Genomic DNA, 20,944 nt, shown 5'->3' with positions numbered 1-20,944 from the left:
GCCACATGCTTGATGCTGGGTCGGCCCTCTGCGGGGATGACAGACAACTGTCACACAGTGAAATGAGTGTGACTTTCACAGGCCACATACTCAGAAAAGCAAAAAAGAAATCTTTAACAGGACTTCATTTCCCTCTTGAGTGCTCACTGTCTGAGCTGGGCACAGTCTGGACATTTCCAGGCAAACTCTGAAGAGACTCGGCCCAGATTCTTATCCCCCTTCCTGCACCTGAGATGGGTGCTGTGCCTTGGGGGATTAGTGCTGGGTGCTGTGGCACCAGGGGAGGAGTGTCCATGGCTCCAGCTTGATCTGTGCTGAGGCAGTCATGTCCTTTGCTTGTGGCCAGGCCTGGTTCACACAGGCAGTGCTCCTTGCCCTGCAACTGAGGCAGCTGAATTCATAGGCTCCCCGAGCAGCCAGGGTGCACACATGATCTCAGTGAGACTCTCACTCCTCCATGACTGAGAGACAACATTAGGCTTGTTGCCTTTGCAGCTGGAAAACCATCGGCTCCTGGGGTGCATGAGGTCCTTCCTTGATACTATCCAAGCAACGCAGGCAATGATCTTGACTCTGTGCTCCTCAGCTCTTGGAGGCCCAAGAAAGACCCTGGCTTTGCCAGTGTCCACTACTTGTGATCTCCTGTGTCCCAAATTGTGCTGGCTCATAGGACTTTCCTGCAAAGCCAGGCCACTGCATAGACTTTCTTGCTTTTCTATGGATTCTCTTACCTCTCTCCCACCTTCATTATCTCGTTTGGATTGGGGCTGGAACTGCCCGATCTGGCTGTTCAGAAGCACTTTCCAAACCAGAGTGAATTTTATACTTTATTATTTGCCCCCTCTCCCCAAAAAATGGCCAGAAAAGCAGGGCGTGAAAAAAAGAAAAGAAAAGCAGGGCATGATGGCAATTACAGCGTAAAAGGTGGAGGTAGTTCCCCAAAATACAATGGTTAATATGTGATAATGTTATCTAACCAAAACAGGATTCCTGAGATGTTGGGAAGAAAAATATATACCCTGAAAAGATAAATAATAATAAATGTTTTATAAGCACTGAGAAAAATAAAATATTTCACAAGATAGAACGTGTTTGTCAATGGAAAATTATTATAAAAGTTAAACAATAGTAAAAATAGCAAAAAGAGACTTCTTAGTATTCCACTGTATGGGTAAACCACATTCTGTCAATCCATTCACCAATCAACTTTTGGTTATTTCTACTTTTGTCCTATTAAACTGTAGCTAATGAACATTTGTATATAAGTTTTGGGTGGGCATGTGTTTTCATTTCTCTTGGGCACATACTCAAGAGTCAGGTTGCTGGGTTATAGGTAAGTTCTTTACCATGTTAAGAAGCTGCCAAACCGTTTTCTAAAGTGGTTGTGGCATTTTACAGTCCCATCAGCAAGGTATAAGAGTTTCGGTTTTCCCACATCTGTTAGTCTTTTTGAGTGTAGCTATTTCAGTAGATAAGTGGTATCTTACTGTAATTTCGCTTTTCCTTTCCCTGTTGGCTCCTCGTGTTGAGCATTTGCCCTGTGATTATTAGCCCATTTGTACATCGTCTTCAGTGAACTATCTGTTCAGGTCTTTGCCTGTTTTGTAGTTGGGTTATCTTATTATTCAGCTGTAAGAGTTCTTTTTATGTTCTGGACGCAAGTTTGTTTTTTGTTTGTTTAGTTCTTTTTTTTTTCATTTCCGCTTTCTTGACATATAAACTTGTAAGATATTTAAAGCATATATTGGGGTGACTTGATACACACATACATGGTGAAAGGATTCTGTCTAGGTAGTTAATATATCCATCACCTCACATATTTATCTTTATGTATGAGAACATTGAAGTTTTATTCTCTTAGCCAATTTCAGCTCTACAGTAGTGTTATCAACTATAGTCAACATGTTTTACATTACATCCTCAGACCTTATTTATCTCATAGCTGAAAGTGTGTACCCTTTTTCCAACCTCTCCCTGTTTCCCCCAACCCTCAGCCCCAACTACTTTTCTACTCGATTTTGACCCTTTAGTTTCCACATATAAGTGAGACCATGCAGTATTTGTCTTTCTCTCTCTGGCTTATTTCACTTAACATAATGCCCTCAAGGTCCATCCATATTGTTGCAAACAGCAGGACATTCTTTCTGATGGTTGAATAATATTCCATTGTACATATATACCACCTCTTGTTTGACCATTTATCTGTGATGGACACTTACGTTGTTTCCATATCTTAGCTACTGTGAATAATGAATGCTGCAGTGAACATGGGAGTGTAGATATTTCTTCTAGATCCTGTTTTCATTTTCTTTTACTCTTTTGAAGAACTTCTATACTGTTTTCTGTAGTGACTGCACCAGTTTACCTTCCCACCAGTAGTACACAGGGGTTTCCTTTTGTCCATGTTTTCATATGTATCTCTTATCTTTTTGATAACCATCCTCACAGATGTGAAGTGGTATCTCATTGTGGTTTTGATTTGCGTTTCCCTGATGATTCATGATTTTGAGCACCTTTTCATATACGTGTTGGCCATTTGTATATCCTCTTTGGAAAAATGCCTGGTTCCTCTGTCCTTTTTTTTTTTTTTTTTAAGATTTTATTTATTTGAGAGAGAAAGAGCGAGCACAAGCAGGGAAAGCGGCAGACAGAGTGAAAGGGAGAAGCAGGTTCCCCATCGAGCAGGGAACCCGATGCGGGGCTCGATCCCAGGACCCTGGGATTACGACCTGAGCTGAAGGCAGACGCTTAATGACTGAGCCACCCAGGCGCCCCTGGATGCCCCCTTTTTTTTAAGGTTTTATTTATTTATTTGACAGAGAGAACACAAGCAGGGGGAAGGGGAAAGGGAGAAGCTCCCTGCTGAGCAAGGAGCCCGATGCAGGACTTGATACTGGGACCCTCGGATCATGACCTGAGCTGAAGGCAGACGCCTAACCGACTGAGCCATCCAGGCACCTGTCTTCCGTCCATTTTTAGATTAGATTGTTTTTGTTTCTGCTATTGGGTTGTATTAATTCATTATATATTTTATTTTTTAAAGATTTTTTTTTTTTTTTAATTTATTTGACAGAGAGAGACAGCAAGAGAGGGAACACAAGCAGGGGGAGTGAGAGAGGGAGAAGCAGGCCTCCTGCCGAGCAGGGAGCCCGATGCGGGGCTCGATCCCAGGACCCTGAGATCATGACCTGAGCCAGAGGCAGTCGCTTAACCAACTGAGCCACCCAGGCGCCCCAAATTCATTATATATTTTAGATGTTAACTCCTTATCATATGTACGATTTTGTCCCATTTGGTAGGTTGCTTTTCATTTTGTTGATGGTTTCCTCACTGTACAGAAGCTTTTTACTTCTGATGTAATCCCACTAGTTTATTTTTGTTTTTGTTGCCTTTGCTTTTAGTGTCAAATTCAAAAAATCATTACAAAAACCCACAATTTTATATCAGATGTAATTTACAAATATGTTTCCCCAGTCTGTGACTTACCTTTTTATTTTTCTTAGTGGTATCTTTTTTATAATAGTTTTATTGAGATATAATTCACATAGTATGTACAGTTCACCATTTTAAAGCCTAAAATACAGTTGTTTTTACTATATTCACAGAATTGTGCAACAATCACCACAGTCAACTTTAGAACATTTCATCACCTTCTGAAAGAATCCCACACCCATTAGCACTCACTCCTGATCTCCCCAAGGCCCCTACCCCCAGGCATCCACTAATCTACTTTCTGTCTCTCTGGATTTGCCTATTGTGGACATTTCATATAAATGGAATCAAACAATATTCGGTCTTTTGTAACCATTTAGTGTAGTATTTTCAGGGTTTGTCCATGTTGTAGCATGTATCCATACTTCATTTCTTTATTTGCCGAATCCTATTCAGTGGACCCTTGAATAATGGTGGGGATGTTAGGGGGCTGACCTCCTACACAGTCAAAAATCTGTGTATAACTTTTGACTCCTCCAAAACTTCACTACTAATAGCCTACTGTTGATCAGAAGCCTTACCCATAAAATAGTCAACACATATTTTGTGATATATGTATTATATGTATTCTTACAATAAAGTGAACCAGAGAAAAGAAAATGTTGAAGAAAATCATAAAGAAAATACATTTACAGTGCTGGGCTGTATTTTTTTTTAAAAATCCACATGTAAGTGGACTGTGCAGTTTAAATCCATGTTATTCAAGGATCAACTGTATTGCACATTTTTATTTAAATCATTCATCAGTTGTTGGGCACTTGGATTGTTTCCACTTTTCAGCTGTTATGTATAATGCTGCTGTTTTTGTGTAGACCTATGTTTTCATTTTTCATTTCTCTCAGGTAGACACACATAGGACCACTCCTATTGCTGGGTCGAATAGCACCCAATGTTTAATCTTTTGAGGAACTGCCAGACTGTTTGTTTGTTTTTTTTAAGATTTTATTTATTTATTTGAGAGAGGGAATGAGAGAGAGAGAGAGAGAGCGCACATGAGGGGGGGCAGGGTCAGAGGGAGAAGCAGACTCCCTGCTGAGCAGGGAGCCCGATGCGGGACTCGATCCTGAGACTCCAGGATCATGACCTGAGCCAAAGGCAGTTGCTTAACCAGCTGAGCCACCCAGGTGCCCCAAGAACTGCCAGACTGTTTTCTAAAGCTGCAGGAATGCACCATTTTCCGTTCCTGTCAGCAGCATGCAAGCATTCCGGTTGCTCCATGTCCTTGCCAACACTTGTTATTATCTGTCCTTTTTATTGTAGCCATCCTAATGTGTGTGAAGTGGTGTTTCATTGTGGTTTTGATTTGCATCTCCCTAATGGTTCATGATGTCAAGCATCTTTTCATGTGCTTAGTGGACATTTATATGTCTTCTTTGGAGAAATGTCTATTCAGGCCCTTTGTCCATTTTTATTAGGTTACTTGTCCTTTTATTATTGAGTGTTAAAGAGTCCTTTCTGTATTCTAGATACAAGCCCCCGATCCAATAGATGATTTGCAAATATTTGCTCCCATTCTTTGAGTTGTCTTTCCACCTTCTTAAAGGTATCCTTTGAAAAAAGTTTTCAGTTTTGATGAAATCCAATTTGTCTTTTTCTTTTGTAGCTTGTGCTTTATGTGTCATATCTAAAAAGCTATTGCCTAATTCTTTCTTCTAAGAGTTTTTATGGGTTAGTTCTTATATTTAGTATGATCCCCTTTGAGTTAGTTTTGGTATATAATGTAAGGGTCTAAGTTCCTATCATTTGTATCATGGGAAGATCTCAGAAAGTATGTTAAGGGATAAAAGCAAATTGCAAAATGATACGTGCGGTATGATACCATTCGTGCAAAATTTAAAAGCATATATAGTTATATATGTACACATAGGTAAAAAAATTTTTACCCCCAAATCTTTGATAATCGTTGCCTCTGAAGGGGTGAGAGGAGGGACTGGGACTGGACAGGATTGGTGGTCAAAGGGGACTTCAGGCTCATCTGCAATATTTTTAGGTTGAACTTGACAAAATATGAACAATTATCATTGGGGGTGCTTTACTATGTTATACTTTTTGTCTTTCTGTATATTTTAAATTTCTCAAAATATACATACATGCACTCACGTAAATCAAAGTTAAGAGTCATGGAGAACAAATCATTTCTGTTTAGTGCAGTGCCCACACTGGCTGAAGCACTGAGGTAAGGCTTTGTGCAGATAGCCTGTCAGCATGCTTCGGGCAGATTCTGTTGTGTGGGGAGTTTCTGAGCTAGAACCCCAAAAGATAAATCTCTTCATTTAAGTCATTTGCACACTTTGGCTTCCACAGAAAACCCCCTGAATGCCACACCCAGTTTCCCTTGCTCTGAACAGCAGCAGGGCCCACATCTCAGTGAGCTCCATTTAACTAGAGTCTTTAAATGTTATCCCATTGCTCCAAGCTGTCTCCAAAACTGTACCAGAGCCTTCACAAGTAACGTTCAGTTTCCACAAAACATGTGTCTGTTCTCACCTAGTCTCCATGAAATGCCCCAAAAGGCCTCATTGTGTGTTTGACAAGTGACCTGGCCCCTGGGAAGCAGCCTGCAGCTGAGCTCCTGACACACGCTCGGGTGCATGGTCCATGCGGTCTGAGAGCTGCAGAGGTGCAGAGTACACTTCATTGCCCGTGGAGTAGATGGGGTTATTCCCACATCTCCATGAGCTATGTTGCCTGGCGCAAAGCTCTTAACTCTTTTCATCTTGTTTTTCTTCCATAAAATGGGTACAAAAATGTTATGCCCTTTCTATTCATAAGTTATTGTGAGGGTCAAATGCGATAATGTACATAAATGTGTTTGCAGACAAAAATGAAAGATGTCTGTGTATCATTTCCCAACTGTGCGGCCCCAACCCCACTCAGATCCTCAACCCCGCTACTCTGCTCAGTCTATCCGCAAGGCCCCCGCTCTCCATACTAGCCTCTACTTTCCCTCCCACTTTTAGTCCAGTCTAATGGTATTCTCTCCTCCTCCCTCCCCGCTCTTCCTTTCTTTTTTTCCTTTTCTTCTTCTCTGCAGTCCTGGAGGCAGCCTGACTCCTTCCTTTCAAATGTGATCATGCAGTGCACTGCCCCACTGAACTGCAGCCACCTCGGCTGACTTAGATTGAGAAAAAGGACTTTCCCCTTCCTCCAAGAGGTAAGATACCTGAGATAACATGTTTTATCTCTCTGATTCTCCCAGGCTCAGGCCACAGGGTCACCACATACATCGCCCACTCACGGAGGCAGCCGCCCAATGCCCATGCCTGTCCGCTCCACGTCTGCTGGCTCCACCCCCACCCACTGCCCACAGGACCCACTGAGCGGAGTCGGGGGAGACATGCAGGAGGCCTTTGCACAAGGTGAGATGCTGGAGCAAAATATAATGGAGAGCTAGAGGGGTTTGGCAACATGAACAAGATTCCTACTGAGATTTTTCCAGTTTCTTTTCTTTTGTGTGCTTACTTTCAATGATCAGATGTTCATATACAGTATAAATAAGTCAGGTGTTGGTCCCTTCTCATTCGATGGGCTGGGCTCCCAACAGGAGCTCAACAGGCTTTGTATGTTTGTGAAGACCAGGCCTTCGGGGCTTCTGTGCTCTTTTTTCTGGGTTTGGGGAAGTGACTTGTCCTTTGGGCTTTGCCTCCTCCTCGGGAGGAATTGGATGGAATGATTGCTGAAGTTGTGCTTTGCCTGGAAAATCTTTAGAGCAAGTAGGAGGAGGAAGACTGGAACTCTAAATAGGACCTTGCTGGAGGCACACTGGGCACAGGATTGCCACGGCCGTCTGAGGAGCTAGCAGCCAGCTACGTGGTAGAGGTGGGGGCAGACACTGCGGCCAAGGAAGTCTCGTTAGGGTGGAGACAGAACGGGATGGTGGGGCTGCTGTAGAGTAACGTCCTGCCTCAGGCCGTCTGGGAGCCGTGTTCGTTCTGGAATCCAACTCTCTTGAATGCGGCTAAGAAGCGTGCAGCTGACAGGGTCCTACTCCACAGGTAGAGAAGAAGAGGGGGGAGAACGCGGACTTGGGTGCCTCGTGGCCCCGACGTGCCTAGGAGCGGGTGGAGGTGCCCGGCGCCGTGCCCGGGGCCCGGCGGACCGAGGCGTGCGCTCGCTCGCTTCTCCACGCGCACCCACCTGGCATCGCCGTCTGCTCTGACTGTCCTCAGGTACGAGGAGAAACCTCCGCAATGACCTGCTGGTGGCCGCTGACTCCATCACCAACACCATGTCATCCCTGGTGAAGGAGCTCCACTCAGGTGAAGCCCAGAGCTCCCGCCCGGCCTCACGCCGCCCCTTGCGTCCCCACGCCCTCCTCCCTCGCTCACCGCGCGGTAGAACGGCGGGCCGCCGCACGCGCTGCTTCAGCTCACCGCTCCGTCTTTCCGCCTTCTAGGAATGCCCCGGACGGCCTCCCCCAGGGAGCCTCTGTCCCACACGTGTTCATGCCCAGACGCCCACTCGTTCTGTTTCTCTGAAGGCCGCACCCGGTAGAACAAGCGCAGTCCAGCATCTGCAGGCACACGCAGTCATCCCCTCTCCCCGGACTGCGCCCCCCCCCCCCCTCCCCGTGCGCTCCGTCCACAGCCGCTCTTTCCCCAGGGCTGCTCGGCCGCCTCACTCGGAAGCTTTCCTGGATGACTGGAACCGAATCAGCCACAAAAGCTTCTGGACTTTCTCCCAGCTGCCTTTCTGCTCTCTCTTATTTGATTTGGTCTTGAAACCCTGTTCTCTCCTTTTGCCTGTGACTAGGCTCTGATCTCACGTGAAGTTCGTGACCTGCATCTGTCGCTCTTGACCCCTCTGTTCAGTAGTATGTGTGGCTCCTTCTTCAGTCTCTCCCGCGCCTAGCTCTTTCAGTGACTTCCCGGAGACCCTTACCTATTGTTCCCCTTATATAAAACCCAGGAAAGAGAGAAGTAACAAAAGGCCATTCCCATATTGTCATATTTTCAAGAATCCCCATGACTCCCTTGGTTTTGTAACTGCCAGATATTTACTAATTTGTTTATAGTGGTTGGATTCCCATGTTCCATATTAGACAGACGGGTTCCCTTCCTAAGTGCTACGGATGGCCCTCTGTTGTTTCTTTTCAGCTAATGGAGGACTTTTAAATACCTTGGAGTAGCTTAACAAGGTTATTAAATAAAAACGTAAAGCAGGTTTTCCATGGGCTGTTCAAACACATCCACTGAAATCATCAGTCCCCGCTCTGAGGGCAGGGAAGCCTCAGGTATGTCCTCAGACCTTTGAAGGAGAAAGCATACACCTCTGGCTGGCCCGTGGTTCCCTCTCAAATCTGCTGATTTCCACTTAGAATAAATGCATGGCCTAGGTTGGTTTTTCCGTGGCAGTTAAGATAAGATACCGGTTCTCCCTCACAGGGAGTGTGAACGTGACGCTCCCTCCATTCTGGTACCATTTCTCAGTCCTTGTCAGAAGCAGTGTTCTCTCCATAAACACACAACAGAAGAGGTGACTGCCTTTGAGATGACTTCACAGATGCTTAGGAAGTCCCTTCCCTGATACAGTTTCCCAGAGAAGCCAGAAATCCCACTTTTAGAGGGAATTTCAGGCCATGGAAATTAATCACACTGGGCCTCCCAACCACTTACTAGGATTTGGGCAAGACCAGTAGCTGAGGAGCTCATCACACTAGGAGGAGAGGTAACTGGACACCGTTAAACACACAGCACCCAGAGACCAAATAGCTTCACAAAACGTAAAACGTTATAGGCAGTCTCTCATGGCAGGAAAGAATGGTTTTAACACAATTCTGTGATGTATTTGGAAGGTACCTTAGAGATCACATTGTCAAGTCCCCTTTAGAAAGGCAGTGAGTGATTACCAGAAAAGCAATTTCCTGAAGTTGTGCATCTTGAAGGGGCAAAGGCCAGTCCTAGAACTCAGGTGCCGAGGACACACAGCCAGTGTTCCCGCTGCCACAGCACCCTTCTGTCTGCACAGGACCAGAGGTCAGGTTTGCGGGCCCACGAGGTCCCCTTTCACTGATGCTCTGCTCTCAGGCCCTGAAGTCCACGGGTAGGTGTGAACTAAGCCTGCACGTGACACTGCATCCTTACAAAGTGCAGAACTAGACACCCTTTACGTGTGAGGCTGCCACTTCCCCAGTGAATGGAAGAGGCTCACCCAGCACCCACGCATGTTTACTATCACTGTTGGGGTTTGTGTTAGGATGAGGTGAGATATTCAGATTGTCTTTAAATATTTCCCATGCCATGTGCACATACTATTTATAGCCATAGCTTCTCCTCCTCATCTTTTTAAAAATATTTTCACAAATAATAGAATCTTAGGGTTGGAAAAGATCCTAGAAGTCATTTAATCCAGCTTGCTGCCCAATATAAAAGTCCTCTGTTTGAATATTTCCAGTGAGCTCATTCATGACCGGCTCCCGTCACGGTGAAGTTCTTCCTGATCAGGGAGCCAAAATTTGCCTTTCTGTCAGCAGTTTATCCTCATCCCATCCTCTGAAGCTACCCAGAGTAAGTTCAGGCCCTCCCCTTCCTATTAATTTAGCCTTTCAAGTATTTGATGGCAGGTAACACGGCTGTCCCCAAGCCTTCTCCTCTTGAAGGCGACCGTTCACTGTTCCTTCAGCCACTCTTAATGTGACATGGTTTTCACTTCACCATTTTGCTTGCCCACACTAGGATGTGGCCAAGAGCTTCAAGGCCCCAATTCAAAGTGAGTTCCCAGAGTTGAGCACACGTCTCCCTATCACAGGGGACCTGCTCCCTGAAGAGCACAGTGAACTGTGACCTCCCTGAGCGAAGGCCCTGGGAAGGCAACCTGAGCGGGCATTAGCTTTTTCCACACAGCCACTTTTGCTGTTCAGTCATTTTAAGTTTGTTGTCAGCTAAAACTTCCAGTTTTTGGTTGTTTTCTCTTAACAGAAGCTGGTGTTAATCTCGGTATTCCCTACCATGTACTTTGACGGTTGCTTTCTTGAACCTGAATGCAAGATATTAGGTATATCCCTGGTAGATGTGGTCACCTTAGGGAAAGCAGGCATCGAGAAAAAGCAGCGACCCCCACCTCAGTCACCAGGGAAGCCAGCCACAGAGCCCGTAGCAGGATGGGTGACCTCAGCCTGCGCTGCCCCTAGGGGCCCGGAGCTCATGGATAAAGAGTGGTAGCATGTGCACCATGCATGGGGCAGGCTGGGTGAATGTCAGCACCCTTGGAGGGCTATGACTGTAAGCCTTTAGCTAGGGCTTCATCCCAAGCCTGCTAAGTCATTCCCTTCCCCCTCGTCCTCTGCTTGTGCCGTGCTGAAGGGTCACTGGCCGCCTTGGACTTGTTTTCACAGCAGAGGAAGGTGCAGAGGAAGAAGAAGAGAAGAAGCAGAATGGGAAAGACAGAGGTAAAGGCAGCTCGCAGGACCCCTAGTTTGAGTGGGAGGCAGAGCTACACAGCCCCTGAGGGAACCCTCCCCCATTTCGTTTCTGCTTTTCTTCCTGCTGCCAGTTTCCCCAAAGCTTTCAGACCCCCACAGTGACTTCGGCCTGCTTTTCCCAACTGACCATCAAAGAGGTGGTGGCGTCAGGCGATCAACAAAAGCCTCCTGATTTCCTAATACTATGGTAGATGGTTCGGACATAGGAAGTAGATACCAGGAAAGCACACAACATGACCCTTTGCCTCCAGGAGTTTATAATATAGTTAGGGAGGCAAGACAGAGATATGCAAAATAAATAGGAGATAAAATGAAGTGGCAGGAAGAGTTAATCATCAAACTTTGAGTGTGTGATTACAAATACAAGAAGGGTTTCTGGAAAGGAAGAGATTATTGTGGGCAGCATAGCTAAATGGTTTTGTGACCTCAACAGAAGAATTAAAAGCAATAAAGAAAGGTATCGGTAGAGGCGAGTAATGCCTTCCTAGCTTTATTGTATATAAAACCTGCTTAATAACTTGTTATGTACAAAGAGCTGTGCTAAATGATGTCCACGTATTAGCTAATTAATACTTAACAACCCTGGGAGATATAATGATGTCCCGATTTTACCAGTGAGAAAATAAGCTCTTTGAACTGGGTCTTTCCAACTCCACGCTCCACACTCTTCATCTTCATGTGTCTGTGTTATGCTGAACGCATAACATTTGAGAGTTTGCTGTTATTTCTGTCCTATATTAATATGTCTATTTCTGGATTCCTCCAAAACATAAGCTCTACAAGGTGGAGATTTGGGTCTCTTTTGTTCAGGATGTATCCCCAGTGCCCAGAACAGTGCCCGGCACAGAGTGGGGTATCAGTAAATGAACAAATACAGGGAAAGAAGCCAGGGGACGTGCTAAAGTGCTTGGTCAGGCACAGTGGGAGCGGCCCCGAGGAGGCTGGGCTGTGGAAGATGCGCCCACTCTTGCCACCTCTGCTGGATGCGCTGCACTGAGCACACCCTTTTGGTCTGAATTCATCGCCCACGAGGCAGGATTCAAGACAGGGCTCCAAGTGGTGAAATAACTTGCACGGGAAGTAGCTGTTAGAGCGGGATTCCGCCCGGGCCGCTAACGCCAGTGCCCGTGCTTTCTTCTGAGTGGCAGGTAGACTAGGCAAGGGGAGAAAAGCTGTAAGGAAGGGTGGGGAGAAGTTGAGTGAGAGCCGCAGGCAAAGAAGGTGCGATGGGAAAGGAGAAGCACCTGGGGATGAGGGTCTGCAGCGCTGCTTGCCCGCAGGGGCTGGCGTGGGTAAGAGAGGCAGGCCCCACTGGGACTCCGAGACTGCCAAGGAGGAGACCGGGAGGAGAGGAGAAACCTATTCCAGGCGCCGCGGTTGTCTGCGAGGCTGTGGATGATAACTGTGAGGAGCTGAGGAGGACGACATATTTGGCATGGCCACCAAAATGTCACGGGTAGAGGTCAGCCATGTTGGAGACATCTAGCAGTACTGTAGGGCATGGTAGAGACGACTGACTTTCTGTGCTGAGAGCGGACCAGGAAGGCAGGAGGGTTGTCGTGCAAGAGGCAAAGAGGGGAGGAGATGCACAGAGATACATTTACACTCCACAAACACGTGCTCTGGTCACACACGCACACACACAACCCAACCAGGTCCCGGCGTTCATGTGGAATGTTCTTGGCTGAAGACGTAACAGCTGCCGCTTTGGCCTCTCTTCCCTTTGACCCTTCCTTCCCCGGAGCTTTTCCCTTGGCTTCTCCTCAGCTTCCCTGCATTTCTTGCAGCACACGGAGGGCGGCCCTGACCACGTGGGCCTTGCCCTGACTGTGGACTGCAGCCCTGGTCCTGCTTCAGGTCTGGGTGTGGGCTGCGTCTCACATGTGGATGGGCATGGCTTCCCTTGCCTGGTGCCTCCTGGTTTCGGGGGCTTCTGTCTGCACCTGTGTTCCCTGCCAACCTCTCTCCTTTCTGCCCCTCCTGCTCTCAGTGTCTCCCCATCTGTCTTCCAGTGCACACACCAGCGTTTCTGTCTGTCCCTGAGAGACCTCATGAGAGCACCCAAGTTTCTGTTTCTGTGGCTTTAGGTGCCATCCCAAGGGAAAGAGTGTTAAGAGTCGGGGTGAGACGTGGGTAGGGTTTTAAACAAATGTTTGACTCTTCGCATTGTACAGGTCCCAGGATGTGTTTTTGTAGTTGCACCATAGTGGGTATGTGGGTAGGGGTATAAGCCAAGGGTTTTTATGGATGGACCTTCTGATTGTCTGCCGTGGTCTGGGTATGAGATTTTACCGTAGAACAACATGGCGGTAACTGGTGTCACCAAGGCATTAGAGAACAGTAACTACCAACCAGAGAGACAGAAGGTTTCCTTCTTTGGGGTTGAAATCATGCTGACCTCACATAAACACAACTTGGTCAGCACCCTGTCAGGCAGACATAGTCTGCTCACTGCAAAAACCATAAGAACCAAATGGGCACTTTCGAAGAATTCATGACCAAGCTGGACTTCCTGATGACATTCACCCCTCCCTCAGCCCCCTCTCTGCCCTCCCCTGGATCTCTGTGTAGCTGCACCTGGGGAATGCTTCTGCTCCACTGGGGTGCCCTTCTGACTTTGCAGCCCCTCACTGCTCACCTGGAGTGCTGAGTACTTGTAACCAAGACTACATAGATGAAACTGACTAATAGATTACTTCAGAGCCCGAAATTCATCTCAGCCCCTCCAGAGCCTCATCTTATGCTCCTTTGTCCTTCAGAATTGCCTCTCCAGAACCTGCCACCCACGGTGTTGGGAGCTGTAAATCCAGTTTGCATGCTCTGAGAATGCTGGTGCATGTCTGGTAGACTGACAGCAGGGGCCCTGTGTGAATTCTCAGGCTTTTGAGGGTGCAGGCAGCGTTCGCGATTTCAGGGTGAGCGGGAATGATTTAGTATTCCCAAGCAGATATGCCTGCAGGCAGGAAATACTGCCTATATCAAAATTGAATTACTTCTCACCTTGGTCACTTTCAGAAGCAAGGGATGAGCCTTGCCCCATGACGTAACTGCTCCCCAGATACGGCTTAATTTCCATGTTAGTACTATTATTCTCCATCTCCTAAGAGACGCCTGTCTCCAAGGCTGTTTTATGTTCGTGGCAGCTGCTGGTCGTAGGTGGCGTGACTCTCCCGGCCCTTTTCAGACCTCGTTGGGAAAAGTCAGCATACAGGGCAGAAACGGGAGAGGCGAGTGCAGAGCCCTGGGTCTGTGGGGCAGCTGGTGAGGGGACCCCGGCCGTGACCTTTGTGTGTTGTTTGTGTCCGTGTTGTACAGGTTAGCAGAGGAGCTGGGACAGAGAGAGTGCAGGTGAGTACAGTGTTCTCTGCCCTCCCCACGGCCCCTTTTCCTTTGTAGCCAAGGTCTTTGTCCCCCTCCTCCCTTGCCCTGGTCACACTTTCCAAGCCAGAGCTGTCCTAACGGGTGGAGATTCAAGTTAAGGTTTTCCTTTAAAGAGCCCAGCCGCACCTGTTCCCTTTGCCGCAGCCCCGCCATCGTACCCTCTTGGCCCCTTTCCCAGGCTCTGACCCATCTTGCGCTACACTGGGCCTGGCCTGGGCCTCAGGCATGGCTTGGTCGCCCCTGTGTCTGGATGTAGCTGGCAGACTGAGAGCTGCTGGCTGAACCAGGCTCTGGGAGCAGGCGGCAGAGGCCGTCTGGCCACCTCTGCCACCTTGCTCCTGATGGCCCACGGCCACTGTCATTTCTCTCCAGGGGTCCAAACCACTGCCAGTGCCCCTGGGGTTCCAACACGCAGAGCTGTGACCTGCCGCCGTACCTGCCCACAGACTGAATTTCCATCATGCAGGATCACCCTCAATGCATAACGCCGCCCGAGCCCCTTCCCGTGGTGCCTGTCAGCCCGCACCCTCTCACGTCCTTTGGGGCCTGCTCACTAGAAAGAAGGGATGAAAATAATTGGACAACCACATCTGTTCAGGAGAAGAGTTCTTTCAAGGATAGATGTCTTCGGTTGGGCCATGAGATGTCTCTTTGTCGATCTTGCCTGCCCTCCCCTCCCCCACTTCTTGTGTGTAAGTCAGGCCGTGGTCCTCCGTTACAGATCTTCCAGGCAAAAGAGCCAGGGCTGCAGCCCCATAATCCCAAAAAAGGAACTTTTCCAGGCCTTCCGAGGAGTCCCATCCTGGAGCAGCCTCCCAGCCTTTTCCCGGTCGCCCGGCCCCCATCGGCACCAGGCCCGGAGGGGTTCTGTTCTGCTCCCGCTGCGGGGCCGGCTGTCTCTGAGCCCGCACTGACTCAGGGATGGTTCGAGCACATGAGCTGCAGAAATTCTCCCGCTGCCCTGGAAAACTCAGGGCCTCCGGGGCTTGGGCTGGGCTCTACCTAATCTCGCTGCACATTCAGGCAAGGCCCTTCCCAACAGCAGGCCTAGGCTGCCCCAGCCAAGGAGGCTGTCAGGATCTGACTTGCCCCTCAGGAGCCTGCCAGAGCCCCTCTCCCCCGGGCACAGAGGAACTGGGGGATAAGGAAAAGGCATGCTGGAGCCATCCAACCCCCCCCCCCCCTTCATGCAGATGAGGAAACGAAAGCCCACGGCCTGGGAGCTTGGTGCCAGAAGTGGAATCAGAGTGGCGTCTCCTGATGCTGTCCTCTGGCCCTGTCGGGAGTTCCAAGAAACTCACTGGTAGTAGACAGGTGAAAAGCATAAAAACTCAGGGGGCTCAGTTTCACAGACCCTTACGTTTCTGCCGTCCTCTGGCCTGAGGCTAAGGCCATCTTCCCTTCCACCCAGTATTTATAGGCACCTCTCCAAGCTCGGTGCCCTCCTCAGTCACAATCCTTTTTCCCAAAAAAAATACCACATCCCAAACCTTGCACTGTGAACCCAGTTCTTTCTTCCTGGAAACATTTCCTGACCCTGTGACCTCAGCAACAACTGGAAAAACTCCAGGTGCCCCAGAAAAGAGACTACCCCTTTCCCTAAAAGGGGGCATGAGTGTTCTCAGTTCTTTGCATCTCCCGAGTTGAAAGGTAGGCATCCCAACAGCCCCATCCCAGGACACTGTCTCGTCCCCAGCAGATGTTTAGCATTGGTTCGCAGGCCCTCGATAGTGCCCGTGAGTAACAGCGCATCTGTCCTGCACAGGGGACATGCAGCAAGCTGGCGTTGACATGAGGAAGGCGAGGCCCTCCCCCAGAGGCGCATTCCTGTCCATCTTTCCGCTGCACACCTGGACCAGGCTTGCGGGCTGCCAGACGTCACTACCTGGCAGGGAGAGGGGAGCCAGAGCTGGTGGGAAGTGGGAGGGGCCGCCCGTTGCCGCCTCCGGTGGGCCTCCCCCTTGCAACAGTCCTGCATGAACTAGCATCTTCATCACTCCCCTCGGGCCATGGTCTCATCTCTGCAACAGGAATTTACCGGGAGGTTGAAAAGAGAAAAGAAACAGCACAAATCTCCTGTGTGTGTGACCTGATGGAGTTCTTGCCGGCACATGGGGTGCTCCCCAGGGTGGGGGCCCAAGTTTCCTTCCTACCTTTGACCTTTAAAAACCGACAAATTTTCTTCCCTGTATCATGCAAAGACAGCTTCAGGCCTTGCTCAGTCTTACAGACATTCACACCCTGGCCACAGTGCTAAAAATAGCCTCCTTCCTTTCTCTCACACTGGTTAGGCTTCCGCCCACCCCGTTTGATGCCGCTGCTCTGCAGCCTAGGCGGGAAGGGGGAGCAGAGCGCTCTGCACTGCAGCCCCAGCCGGTTCCTCCCCCGGCAGCCGGAGAACAGCCAGAGAACAGCCAGAGGATTCTCGGCAGCCAAGCCCGCGGCCGGCCAGGCAGGGAGCGCTGACCTGGGACCGCCAGAGGGAGCGCTGACCCCCGCCAGGCTCTGTGCTTGCACCGCCTCTCCCCTGCTCAGGGTTCCATTCTGCTCTGGCACACATGATAATCAATCCCAATTCCCGGTGATTTTCATTTATTTTTTTCTGCTCCCTGGGCTCCAGGATGTTATTTTTAGTAGGAGAACTGCTATAAATATTTATAAAGGGCAGTGACTGGAATGAAGTGAGAGGCCCCACAGCTGGCTCTCTCGTCGCCCCCCCCCCCCCCCCCCAACACACACGCCTCTGCAGACCCCTGCCCGCTGCCTGAGGAGGCCGGGGCAGGGCCAGTGGGCTCAGCCTGTAGCCACACACGGAGAGAGTCACATGGAAACCTCGTGAGGGGGCAGTCAGGGTGACACAGGGCTGGGGGTAGCTCTGCATCCTTCCCTCTCACAGTCCGCGCTCCCTCCATAACTCCCACCCCTGAAGGAGGTGAAGGCTCGTGTGAGGGCGTGCTGAGTCCCGCAAGGCCCGGTGCCTCGATGTCATGAATACTAGGTGAGAGGGGCAGGTGCAACTTGGATCGCTCCAGCTTGTGAGAGCAAAAAGGAAATGGGAGCCTGAGGAGAAGCCCCCATGCCGGTGGAGGGCTTGCCTCCCACAGCAGCTTCTGAGCGCTGCCTAAGGCCCCAACTGTGACCAGCAGGGAGCCAAGGCCCTCCACAGCCAGCAGGGGCCCTGGTAAAATAAAAGCACTGGTGAAGATGTTCTCCCACACACAGGAAACGGGGATCCAGCCTTGCCTAGAGGGCCAGATGGGGCAAGAATGAAAGTGACCATATGGAAAGTTCTGGGGGACACTCCGTGCCCACCAATGGTGAGATTAGGTAGGCGGGGTTGCTGCAGCAAGGTCTTAGGGATGACCCTGTGGGGTGACTATATGCTTCCCCCACCATCTGGACTTCCCACACTTTGTACCCTGCCCCTGAGGACAGGGCAGAATCCCACCTCCCAATTGCTCATATGAACTGCTTGCTTCTTCTGGAGCAGAAAGAGCCAAAGAACAGTCAGATTAAAAGCACCAGTGGCTCCAAAACAGCCAAGTGCTCAGGCCAGCTAAGGTGCACGTGGTGCGTGGCAGTGTCCTCTGGGCCCTGGGCGTGACCCTCCACATCTGGGAGGCTGCCCGACTCCACCGCTCAGCAGGTCCTCACCCCAAGGAGGAGCTTCAGCGTCTTCAACCACCCGGAGAGGCTCTGGACTCTCAGCCTCTCACCTGCACCTGGGGGGTGGGAAGGGTGACCAGAGAGCCACGGGGATGAGCTCAGATGGCAGGAGGACGGTGCATGGGGTGTTGGGTTTTATACAAATTCTTGTTGACAGCTGCGTTCTTTTACAGCTAGAATATCCACCATTATCCAAGGCCCCGAGGTGCCTCCTGACTTCTTGGCATCTGCTGTAGAATGCAGATCTGTATCAGAAGTTTGAAGCGGGTCCCTTTGCTCAACTCTGACCTAGAACACAGGTGTCACCCTGTGGGGAGGGGCACTTCCTTCTTAATTGCTCTGTGACCATTTAGGAGTCTAATTTAACCTGAGTAGAGGATCTTTTAAGAGAAGTGCAGATACTGTCCGCATCATCAGCCCCCTGGGCTGGTGTTTCGTAGCTGTGAAGAGCCCCTTAGAGAGGTCCTGAATGTGTCCTGGGTCTCAAGGAAGTAGTGGCTCCACGCAGCTCAGCTCCAGAAATGCCAGCCGTGCCCAGGTTCCATGTACTCTCACAGCCCCCTCATCTGCTGCTTGTGCTTTATCCCCTGGCAGACTCCCCCTCTTTTGCATTGCTTACTCCCTGCTCCTGTAGTCCGTGACAGCTTCAGAAAGGTACAGTTGCTATGGCAATGCCTGGAGCCATCTGAATTCCTGCTGCACCTTCTGGAAGAAAAGGGCTGATGAAGAAACCAGTGGATTCCAAATCTAGCCTCCCCTGGCCTCTCCTAAGCCAGGGGCCAGATGACTGTTACGAACTGGAAATGTGGGAGGTAGAGGTAGCCCAACTTCCTTGGGAAGATACCCCCGTAGCTGCAAGCCATGTGTACCGGACCAGGTTCTCCTTGTGTGGATCAGAGAACTAAGTCTTCCTACCTGCGGCTCTTAGCTAAGACACAATCCCAGTAGTTCCTCAAACTCAGAATCTGAATCCCCTGGAAGGCTCATTAATATATGGAGAGCCAGGTCCTACCCCCAGTTTCTGATTCAGTAGCAGTTCTCACAAGCTCCTGGGTGGTATTGGCACTGCTGGTCCAAAGCCTACATTATGAGGACCACTGTGCACACTCACAAGTACAAGAGAAGGCTCAGGAGCCATGGCCAGTCAGGCACAGAGGCCAGAGTCAGTGGTCTGTTCTAAAGGAAGAAAAAGAGGGGAGCCTCAGCAATCATTTTTCTTGGTTAGGTGCCCTGGGGAACACATGCCGAGACAGGGGTCCTACACTTTTTTTTTTTTTTTTTGTCTCCAGCAATCCATAAACAAAGACCTTCTGCCTATCCCCCTAGACGTGTAAGAGGGGGCAGCATTACAAGACAGGCCATGAATGTACAGAAGACCAATATCCCAGATGCCCAGTGACTGAGCGGGTCTTGCACAGTCTAGAGTCAGCGATGGGGGAGGCTGAGGGCCTGCCTGGCTCCAGAGGGAGATGGGGACAAGTGGTGTAACAGTCACTGGACCCCCACAGTTGGAGCTTTTACACCAGAATGCAAATACCATACTCCACTCCAAACCCTGTGTTTGGGCCCCAGCTGGGCTGCTGACTTTCAGCCTACCTGAAGCTCTGACCCGCATGAGTATAATTCTAAGAGGAAATGATGACTACAGGGCCCAAGATCAGGGCTGCAGGCCTTCCCAGTTATGAAGAGCAGATCCCACGAGTTCTGACACCTCTGCACACTTAACCCTGCCTGGAAAACCAGGCCTGTGGGTGGTGGGCGTGCTTGTGAGCAGGGGGAGTGTGCTGGCGCCATCAGCCCTCTGCCTCCTACTCCAAGGGGGCACAGCTAAGGTAGGGCCATGGTGTAAAAGAAGTGGGCATCAAATCAGTTTACAAATTCCCAGAAAACAATACTAGTTTCCCTGTTGTGTGAAAGTTTGGATGGGTGGTGAGTGCTTTCACTTGGGAATGTATAATTCCTAAGGGGCACCATGAGGCGAACTGGACTTGCTGGGGGTGGGAGGGTGCTCTGAAAGGCAGGCACCAGATGGCCATCTTGGTATTTCTGAAGTGAAGGGAGCCTGGCACTGCTAAAGGTAGACATTAAGAAGGGACAGGTAGGGGCACCTGGCTGGCTCAGTCAGTGGAGCATGTGACTCTTGATCTCGGGATCATGAGTTCAAGCCCCAGATTGGGCATAGAGTTTACAAAAAAAAAAAGGGGGGGGGGACAAGTAGTTTGGAGTGGGACCGTCATTCAATCGAGAAGATACTTAGGAGCTCTGTGTGCTGAGCACCAGGCCCCCTCTTCAGGGTTAAGGTTGGTCTGAGTTCATAACTAGGGGGTGGGGATGGGCTTGGCGGGCCTGCACTGTCCTCTGGAGCCTATCGGACTGGGGACAGTGGGCACAGATGGGACAGGCCACAGGGGAAGGGAAATGGTCACTGCTCAGAGCGGTTCTGGTCACGTGGAAGTGTTGGTCTTCAGGCCCGTGAACGGGAGAGGAGACTAGGAAGGGTGTGCCCTGTGAGTTTAAAGGTCTACAGCCCCTGGGGCCCAGGCACACTGCCAGCTAGTAACAGTTCATTATAATTTATAGTTAGAGCCTGAATCCCCCTCAGCCCCTGCAGAGTCCTCAACCAGAGAAACCTGTTAGGGTGCCGGCCGTTGCCACACCTCCCAGCCGGAGTCTGTAGGCCTGTGGCCTGTGGGGCGGGGGGGGGGGGGGGGGGGGGGGGGGTTGGCTGGGCAGACACACAACACCCCCCGCCCCCCTGCTTTTGGCAGGGGGCACAGTGAGTCCTCAGCACACCAGCACACGCACAGGGGGGCCCTCTGCTCGCAGCTGTAGGCCACAGATGCTGTGGCTTTCCCCCCTCAGCAGAGTGAATCCTTAGACTCAGCACAGCACCTGGGGCGGGGCATGTCTACACCAGCAGGGCTCAAGATCGCCCGTAGCCAGTGGGCTTTTCATTCAGGTCCCCACTCAGGGGACATGCCTGCT

At 50.0% G+C, this 20,944-nt stretch overlaps 1 protein-coding gene across 10 annotated transcripts in view; it reads left to right on the top strand.

Moving 5' to 3' along the window:
- Positions 1-16,363, top strand: part of DTNB (dystrobrevin beta) — a 217,641-nt gene extending 201,278 nt beyond the window's left edge. For 3 of the 10 annotated variants that reach the window (XR_003524810.2, XR_003524807.2, XR_003524808.2), the window contains 4 exons: positions 6,692-6,851; positions 14,228-14,260; positions 14,666-15,607; positions 16,059-16,336. Coding sequence is in view for 5 of the 10 variants with exons in the window: in XM_027623158.2 (XP_027478959.2) it covers positions 6,692-6,851; positions 7,662-7,751; positions 7,889-7,986 (348 nt within the window). In the remaining 5 variants the exon portion in view is untranslated. Of the gene's footprint in view, positions 1-6,691; positions 6,852-7,661; positions 7,752-7,888; positions 8,030-10,825; positions 10,880-14,227; positions 14,261-14,665; positions 15,608-16,058 lie in introns of those variants that run through there. The other 7 variants (XR_003524806.2, XM_027623159.2, XM_027623160.2 and 4 more) reach the window with 7 other exon arrangements.
- The last annotated feature ends 4,581 nt before the right edge of the window (positions 16,364-20,944 follow it).

This window comes from Zalophus californianus, chromosome 8, assembly GCF_009762305.2.
Source record: "Zalophus californianus isolate mZalCal1 chromosome 8, mZalCal1.pri.v2, whole genome shotgun sequence".
Lineage (NCBI taxonomy): Eukaryota > Metazoa > Chordata > Mammalia > Carnivora > Otariidae > Zalophus > Zalophus californianus.
Note: the sequence above shows the minus strand (reverse complement) of the source record. Positions and strands in the feature narration are given on the sequence as shown.